Source organism: Strix aluco, chromosome 27 (genome assembly GCF_031877795.1).
Source record: "Strix aluco isolate bStrAlu1 chromosome 27, bStrAlu1.hap1, whole genome shotgun sequence".
In the NCBI taxonomy this organism is placed as follows: domain Eukaryota; kingdom Metazoa; phylum Chordata; class Aves; order Strigiformes; family Strigidae; genus Strix; species Strix aluco.
In genome coordinates this window covers 6,811,930-6,820,854 of record NC_133957.1, presented here as the reverse complement: position 1 = coordinate 6,820,854, position 8,925 = coordinate 6,811,930, and the positions used below count along the sequence as shown (strand labels likewise).

Here is an 8,925-nt window from a genome sequence, read left to right as displayed (position 1 = left end):
AAACTTCTTTGAAATTAGAGATGGGTGAAACACATCCCGTTTTCTGCCTCCTCCACTATCCTGCTTTCTCTTAAACTTGTTTGTAGCAGTGTTGCAAATTCTTTGCTTTCAACAGAACCAAAACAACGTAGGATGTCTTTTTCGGGCCAGTCTTCACCTGACAGACGTTCCTTTAGAAACAGTCAGTCACGAGGGGCTTCCGGAAGAACTAACAGGTTGGTGTCTAGTTCTTCTGTCGAATAGTGATAGTTCTTCTTTATCAATAGTGCCCTCAGTCACGCCACTGAATAAAGCTTTTGAGGGTTTCTGTACTGGTGGTAATTACAGGTGAATAGTGGGGTTATTGCTGTGGTCTGAGGGTATAAAGACAACGAATGTTGGCGGGGAGGCTCTGCTTTTTATTAGCCGTTAGATTTTTTAAAAGGCAGTTTTCCTGCCTTTTCACTGATGCTGCCTTATCACTGATAAGGTGGTTGTGGAGGTTGTGGCTGAGATTGTGGAACTGAGATTCTTTTATTCTGGAATTGAAGCCAGAATATCTGTCTGAAAATCGTAGACTATTGAACCTTGAGGGATACAAATTATTTTCTTAAAATTGAAGATAATTGAGTTAGAGGGAGAACCTGTATGGAAGTTTTAATTTTTGTTTTCATCTCCCAAGTACTGATTCTGGTTTCTCTCTGGAATCAGTTAATGTTTCTGTATGAAACTATCCTTAAACAAGAAAAATGCTAAATGAGATTATAAATTGCAATAGTAAAGACAGAGAGATTTTGAGCCAGTTAGAGCATGGAGAATGGGGTCTCTTGCTAGATAGGAAGCACTTTGTTTTGCATCCCTGAAAGCAGACAGTTATGGAAGGAAGGGTTTTTGAAGCCAAATTTTTAAATAAGTTGAAAAGGTTTCTGTTTCCTGGGGTGGATACGTAATGCCAGGTGAAGCTCTGTCTGTGTGTGTGTGTGAGAGAGAAAGAGATTGCACACAACGAGTGATCTGTTGATGAAATTTTGCAAACTGGTTAAACATTTTACCTTCCTAAGAAAAACTAAATTTTGCTGTCACAAGGAAAATCACGTAATGTAACTTGAAATCAGACTCATAAGAGTGCAATGATCTGGAAACTTCATAGATCTCAAAGTAAATTCTGAGATCGAATTCACTTAGATTTCGATGTGACTTAGGGCGTACCTCAGTTTTGTTACTTGCTTGTTTCAGTGTCTGCAGACGGAGCCGGGCAGCCCACAAGAGTGATTCCGCATCCTCATCTGATGATGGAGGGCAGCTTGAGAGGTGTGGGAAGCGCAGCCGTAACAGAGATTTAAGAAAGTTAATGAAATTGGAGAGTCTGGCAGGGGTTTGCAGCTGCCTACCTGTGAAGTCACCTTGTCACTTTCTAAACAGTGGCAATATCTAATCGTATCTGTTGGTACTGATAACTGTAACCGGACTCTCTAAAATGGGATTTTTAGAATTGGTTTTTAATAAGCAGTTTGGTTTCTAGGCAGGCATGGGGGGAGGAACATGTAATGTTTTAATTACTGTGCTTTACAGGGGTTTCTTCAGAAAGAAAAGCACCGTAACAGAAAATGTTATAAATAGAGGAAATGACCGAGGTTTTGTTTCATAACAAATGCTCTAGAAGAACTATTTTAAGGACAATCTAACAGATGAGTTTCAGCCTGATGTCTTTCAGACATGTGTGTCTTCTGGCACGTGTATCCCAAAGTCCTCAGCAAGTACCAGCAGTGGGGGGCAGCCTTTAGAATGTAATGTCAGTAAATTATAATTTATAAATAGATTTCAGCCACACTGAAATAAGTATCCCCTCGGGCTGTGACTTTTTGAATGTAAAATCTTTGCAAGATGTCAGTGTGTTTTGAGGGGTTCTTCCATCACACAGGTCAAGGTCGGTTGATGGTCTCCCTGTGCAGAATAACTGTTTCTTGCATTCGTACTGGCATGGGTATTCGTAAGTGCAAAGAGTTGTTAAAATAATTAACAGCTTAATGTCTGGAGTGACCATTTTCCTTTATTGACTCACGGATATTAAATGTAAACCCATTTGAAGGAATCTTTAAGGATTTAGGAAGTTTATGGTCATTCGTTTATGGTTTTCTGCATTCACTTGCCATCGTTATAAAAGCAAAAACCTTCTAGCTGCACCCTAAGTTAGAAAGCGCCTTTCTCTTTCTCCTTCATTCAAACCAGGTGTCTTCCACTCAACTTTGGGAAAGACGAGTTAAAGGGAATTCGCAAGAATCAAATGAACATTGGAGCAAGTCTGTCTGATGGTGCTCCAGTGCAGACAGATTGTTCGGTGAGTATTTTTAGTTCATTGTCTCAGCGAGGTGTTTCCAGGGTTTATCAAAGCTTTCAGTAACGTGCTGCCTACAACTACCTCGGTTTACGGTTTTCTCTCGAGCAATTTGAGAATTGCCCAGAACGTTCCCCTTGTGCTGACGTGTGGTTCCTGATGGAACCTCACTGAGGACGCAGCTTTCTTTAACACGCAAAAATGTGTTGTGTTGACTTTCTCTTTAGGTCCGATGTGATGGTGTGGGTGGTCTTTCTGACCACATCGCATCTTTAAAAGGGATGGTCATTTTTCTGTTGCTGTACCCAGAAGTCTTTGAGAGATTGAAAGTCCAACCACCAAGGTAACAGATGTTGTTTAAAACTACAATTCACTTGTGTTCTGGAGAATATTTGACTGAGGTATCGATCCATTTTCATGCTTCAAACTTTTCAGCAGCGTTGATGGGGGTTTTTAGCAGTAGCAAAAAGTAATTTCTTAAAAATGGATAGAAACCAGAATATAGGTGGGTTCAAAGATTGAGTGTGTGGTGAGAATACACTTTAAAGGTGTCTTGCCTATAAAAGGTGGGGTTGTGTTGTTTTTAGTTGGAGTTCTATGTGCAAGTCAACTTGATTAGTTTGTAAGCAGGAAGGAATTACCTACTGGCAGTCACCTGTCGTTTGTTGCTTGGAAGTCCACTTGTCTCTCCCACTGACTCTTTTTCTCCAAGTGCTCAAGTAGACATTTTACAACCGATAGGACTTGCAACTAGAACCTTGCAGTGGGTGTTTGTGCTTGGGCTAAAATAAGAATGTGTCCACTTCTTACACAGCTGAATTAGTTCTGCGTTATGAGATGAAATTACTAGAGATTTAATTGTTAGCTTTATATATTCTTGGTCATCAAAACTCGATTATGGATATTGAAATATGACTTTAAATTCTTTGCTTGCAGTAACTTAAAATATTACGAATCATGAAAATAAAATCTTTCAGTGTTTTACTTCTTTATTCATTGGCATTCTCTTTGAAAGAGCAGTGTATTGGTTTTTTTAGATGAAGAGTAAGTTTATCTGGAAATGCAGAATACCCTCCCAGCTTTAGACTTCCTCCTCATTTATCATCAGCAAAGGATGGTCTGGGAGACCAAATCCAGTAACTCAAAGCTTTTTGAAGGAGAATGAAATGCTTCACTGTCAAACCTTGCTTCTTGTGAAAACAAGCATGAATACGCAGTGCGTCACTGAAACATGAACTGGTGATTCATGTTAGAGCCCAGTCTCATCCTTCACTGGAGTTGTTCTTGTTTGGCTCCCCCGTGCTGTAACCACCCTGTTGGTTTGTCAGCAGTTTTGGAAGTGTCCTTCTGGGACACTGTGATCTTTTCTCAAGGTTTTGTACATCTGTGTTATCCTCTTTGTTCATGTTGTTTGCTGCCTTGTTGAATTGTGTAGGAACACAGAACTTCCACCCGTTTTGTCTTTTCTCACACTTGAGCTGTTCCCGCTGTTGTAGAGATGAAGTCTTTTGTTTAGGAGAGAGGAGTTGTGTGTTTTAAGGTGGGGGTTGTAACGGGTTTTTTTCTTACTTAATTTTTTTTTTTGTTGTTGTTGCAGAGGCTGCCTATTCTGTGGTCCACCAGGGACTGGAAAGACACTGGTGGCTCGTGCACTGGCTAAAGAATGTAGCCAGGGTGACAGGAGAGTAGCCTTTTTTATGAGAAAAGGTGCTGACTGCCTGAGCAAATGGGTGGGGGAATCCGAACGAGAGCTTCGTTTATTATCTGATCAGGTAAGGTTGAAATGTGCCATGTGTTCTGTCCGAGTTGGCACTGTAATTTTCTGTGGTCAGTATTTTTAAGGACAGTTCACTTCTTTTCGTGTTTTGTCAGCTCCTTCCACTGAAATGGGATTGCCAGTGTTTCCTTTTTCAGTGGGTTTTTTAGGGGCTTGAAATCTTGAGATGTACTGGGAAAGATTAATAAACAAGAAAACCTCGCAAAGCAAACCCCCACCCTCCACCACAAAAAAAAAAAAAAAAAAAAAAAAAAAGAAACAACACACAAAAAAAAACCCCACATAAAACAGCCACAAAAAGGGTTTCAAGAGGCAAGAGATATGGTGGCTTTAGATCAGAGGGAAGGAGATGCAGGCTAAAAGCACGGTCATTTAAATTCATAATGGCAGCTTGCTTCCAGAACCTGTAGTTGAATTAAGTCCCGGCTCTGTTCTCAGGGGCTGCCAAAGAGCTGTAAAAATGCCTGGTGTGATTTGTGTCCTGCCACCCGGTCTCGGGGGTTGACAGAGGCTGCTGTCTTCTGTTACTCGTGCCTCTTCATTCACCCAACTACTAGAGATCCCTGATGCTGGTCTGAAAAATCTAGTTGCAGTGACTTTCCAACCATAACGTTTTTCATGCATTTTCCCTTTCAAATAGTGCTGGTTTAGTTCTGTCAATATTCCTGTGTTTTCATTCCAGGCCCACCAGATGCGACCTTCGATTATTTTCTTTGATGAGATAGATGGTCTCGCTCCTGTGCGGTCCAGTAAGCAAGACCAAATTTATAGGTAGTACATTTTTTGTACCTACGTAGAAGCTGCTTGATCTTTGTGAAAAGACCACAACCTATTTAACTTTGTGACACATTCATTTATCCTGAAAACTAGTAATTCCATGCTACTAAATTTCCAATGATTTTTAAACAAGAATTGAAAACAATTCGCTAAGCTTGAGATTAGCACAAGGCTTGTGTTACCTAGTCTGTTTTTTTTTCTGTCTTCAAATGAGCCACTAATCTGTTAAAAAATCAATTAAAAGCTTGTCCTTTCTGAGTGATCATTGGAGAAGGTCATGTAGAACGTAACAAAATTTTGGGCTGACCCAGCGCTGAGGGGTATGGTGGAGTTGGGAACTGTCGGTGTGAGGTTAATGGTTGGACTTAGTGACCTTCAAGGTCTTTGCCAACCGAGATGATGCTGTGATTCTGTGAAAATTTACTAAACCAGTGAATGAAAATGCTATTTTCCTGTTAGCTCTGTTGTTTCAACACTTCTGGCACTCATGGATGGCTTGGTCAGCAGAGGAGAGGTTGCGGTGATCGGAGCCACCAACAGGCCGGATGCCGTAGATCCTGCTTTGCGAAGACCCGGACGCTTTGATCGAGAGCTCCTCTTCAGCCTGCCAAATCAAGAGGTAAGAACTTAAACTCAGTCTTAACGCTAATGTGGCAGAGTCCATCTTTATAACAAAACCACGTAACGATGCAGCGTCACAGAGCTGTGAAAGTCAAAACCAGTGTTGTACAACTGGGACAGAAGAGGGATATCTGGAGAGACTGTGCTGTGCTGTGAGGGCAGGTCTGGTCCTGAGTATATATGATTAAGGTGACTTCACCAAAGCTCTAGAGTTAGTTTTGGTTTCAGTGTGACCAGCCAAGAAAATGGGATGCTTCTAGTCAAATGTTTAAGGAAGATTGAATGCATGAATTAGCTATAAATCACTGCTCTCTCATCTTGGAAACGAAAGAAATGTTTCCAGGCCCAGCGCCCAGCCCCAGCTCAGGCTCTCCTGGCTGTGCCCCAGCTGCCCTGCTGCAACACAGCCCGTCCCTCTGCACATCCGAACTGCAGGCGAGGCAAGCTGGGAACAGGACGGAGGGGCGGTGCTTCAGGGAAACAGTCCTCCAGCCAAGGCAGAGAGCGGCCGCCTGCCTTTGGTCTGTCCGCGAGTAGGCAACCAAGGCTCAGGACCGTTTATTTCCAGAATTATTGCTGGATTGTTGAACAAAAGCTCCATTTCAAATATCCTACCACTATTTCTTATGGTTGCAAAATGCTGAAGACCTGTTTCTGGAGGATTAGCAATATGTTAATCTCTCTGTAGAAAGAATTAAGTCTGTACACTCGCGGGATGTCTATACAAACTACTGAAGGGAAGAATTCAAAAAGGGGAAGAGCCTTAGGCTAAATTTGAAAAGATATTTAAATGCCATAACTAGACTTCCTTGATTATTGTTAATGGATCACAGAAGATAATAAAAGACAGCTGAAGTTAAATTTAAATGGCAGAGAAATGGAAAATTCTGTTGGCCTGGAATTCATTGATTTGATAATAACCTGAGACCCGATGGAAGTAAGACTTGAGATGGCAACAGATAAACCTGTCTAATCTCCGGAAGAGCCTCTGAGAAATACACCCTCTGACAGATGAATCGGGGCTTCAGGACAAGCTGTGGTAGACACTGTGGAAGTTGCAGCAGCCTCAGGAGGGGGAAGGTGAGCACAGCCCCAGGAGGAGGAGGAGAAAGCATCACGGGTGGCGACGAGAGCAATGCCAGCCGCACTGCGTGTAAGGAGAGACTGAGACTTCTCATGCAGTTTTCATTGTTTTATTTTCCTTCTTTCATGATGAGGCTCTAACAAGCACCTCCAAGTCCCCTTGGGGGCTGGCGCGCACCCCAGCTGCTGGCCCGGCCCTGGTTTCGCCGGCTTCTGGCCACCCTAGCGTCGCCGGCGGCGTGGCCGCTTGTGGGCTGAAGAGTCCTGGGAGCAGCTGGCCTTCCTCTTGGGGCGGCGCCGGGGCCCCCCGGGTGAGCAGTCTGTGCCCTGGCCAGCAGCGGAGGGACCTGCCACCGCCTGCCCCAGCTCCTCACGGGGCTCCTCCTGCGCTCTGGGGTCGGGGACAGGAGTGTCCCCCGGGGCGGCGGTAGGGCCAGGGGTGGCCGCGGGGCTGTGCTCCTGCTCCTCGGCAGCGTGGGAGTCCCGGGGCTCCATCTGCCGCATGAAGCGCTCCCTGCACCGCTCTGCCACGACGGCGACCAGCTGGCGCACAAACGTCACCGTCCGGTGCTCCAGGAAGGGCTGCAGCTTCCGCACCAAGGCCTCCTCGTCCGGCCCGTAGCGGCACAGATGTGCGATGATGGTGGCCTGCGCCAAATCCGCCACCCACCAGCCCTCCCTGTACATCTCCAGGAGCTGCTGCCTCAGCCAGGGCATCAGGGGCTTCTGGATCTCCGTGCGGTCCCGGAAAAGGCGCGCCCAGACACGGGGCAGAAAGCCACCCACAGGCACGGGGTCCGCAGCCCGCTGCTCGTCCTGGTGGCCAGCAACCGATGGACGGGAGGAGTGCTGCCGGATAGTCATCTCCAGAAAATCTTCCTCTGCCCGCACAGAGTAGACAACGGACTTGGCAGTCTGCCTGCAAAGGGGGCACGACGCTTTCCTCTTGGCCCACCGCACAATGCAGCCCAGGCAGAACCGGTGCAGACAGGGGGTCGCATAAGCGGCGCCATCTCGGGTCTCGCCGCAGATGGGGCAGCTCCACTCGCTCTCTTCAGCCATGTTGGCTTGTTGCGGCAGGCTGGGGAGAGCTGAGGACGAGGAGCTGCTCCCCCTCGCTGGCATCACACGCTGCAAAATGGAGACAGGCCCCGGTCACTCACTCTCCCGGCGAGGGGAGGAAGAAATGCCCAGGCCCCTGGCGAAGGACACCCTCCGGCTCCCTGAGCCCCTTCGCCCGCCCCGGGGGGACGCTGCCCCGCACAGCTCACCTCCGCTGCCGCGAGCGCGCCCGGCGGTGCCCGGCTGCCTGACCCAGGCAGGGCCGGGGAAACACAGGGGATGGCTCCGGGACGGGCACCGAGAGCTGCTGCCGGCAGCCCCCAAAGCACCACCCAGCACCCGGAGCAGCCTCGCTCGACCCTCCAGACCTCGCAGACACGCTCGGCAGGAGTCCAGGCAGGAGCCAGACTGGGCGGGGCGCAGGCAGAGCCTGCAGGGAGGGACGTGAGGTCACATTCCATCGCTCGCTGACGTCACAGCCCACCGCACGGTGACGTGGCAGTGGGCCGCCTGTCTCCATGGCGCTTGCCCGTGTCGGGGCCTGGCTGGCACTGGCACTTGTGCAGGTGGAAAATGTAACCGTTCCCCTGTTCCTTGGACGTAGAAATGAGCCACTCTTCTATGGCTTGTACCTGTTCCACTGCAAGCACAAGGGCTCTAGAGAAGACACAGCTGAAGCGCGGCAGATGAGAAGGAGCCGTCAGTAATCCATGTGAGGAAGCTCGAAAGCAGAGGCACAGTTTGCACAGAAAATGCCCTGGTTATGGCCGAAACACAGTTCTCACTGTCAGAGATTTGTGGAGAGTTGCTCATTACAGGGAACTGACGCCCAAAAAGGGTTTCTCTGCGTTCCTTTCCCTGGTCATCACATACAGCTTAAGTTAAATTTAAATGGCAGCACAATGGAAAGTTCTGATGCCTGGAATTCCTCCATTTGATAAGCTGAGAGACACGTTGGAAGTGGCCTTGAGATGGCAATAGCTGGAATAGTAAAATCTCCTGAAAAACCTGTGAGAAATCGACTCTGATGAGTCGGGGCTTCAGGGGAAGCTGTGATGGACAATGTGGGAGTTTCAAAGCTGTTTGTAAGAGGGTTTAGCACCAAGTATAGAAGAATACTTTTTAAAAAATGGTGGGTTTGAAAAGGATTATTGGATTTGCCAAGTTATGCCAAGGTTTGAAAAACAGTTAAAGCCTGGCTTTAACACCCCGCTTTGTGCATTTCCAACCTCTGGCCCGTGGATCACACCACCCACCTCCAGACTGTTGAGTTGTGCCGAGGTGCCAGGGA

At 46.9% G+C, this 8,925-nt stretch overlaps 1 protein-coding gene across 1 annotated transcript in view; it reads left to right on the top strand.

Moving 5' to 3' along the window:
* Positions 1-854: 854 nt before the first annotated feature.
* LOC141915817 (ATPase family AAA domain-containing protein 2-like) overlaps positions 855-8,925 on the top strand; it is a 95,978-nt gene continuing 87,907 nt past the window's right edge. The window contains exons 1-9 of the mRNA XM_074807692.1: positions 855-925; positions 1,216-1,307; positions 1,694-1,766; positions 2,209-2,317; positions 2,542-2,657; positions 3,912-4,086; positions 4,774-4,862; positions 5,328-5,487; positions 7,326-7,466. Coding sequence (XP_074663793.1) covers positions 855-925; positions 1,216-1,307; positions 1,694-1,766; positions 2,209-2,317; positions 2,542-2,657; positions 3,912-4,086; positions 4,774-4,862; positions 5,328-5,487; positions 7,326-7,466 — 1,026 coding nt within the window. The remainder of the gene's footprint in view (positions 926-1,215; positions 1,308-1,693; positions 1,767-2,208; positions 2,318-2,541; positions 2,658-3,911; positions 4,087-4,773; positions 4,863-5,327; positions 5,488-7,325; positions 7,467-8,925) is intronic.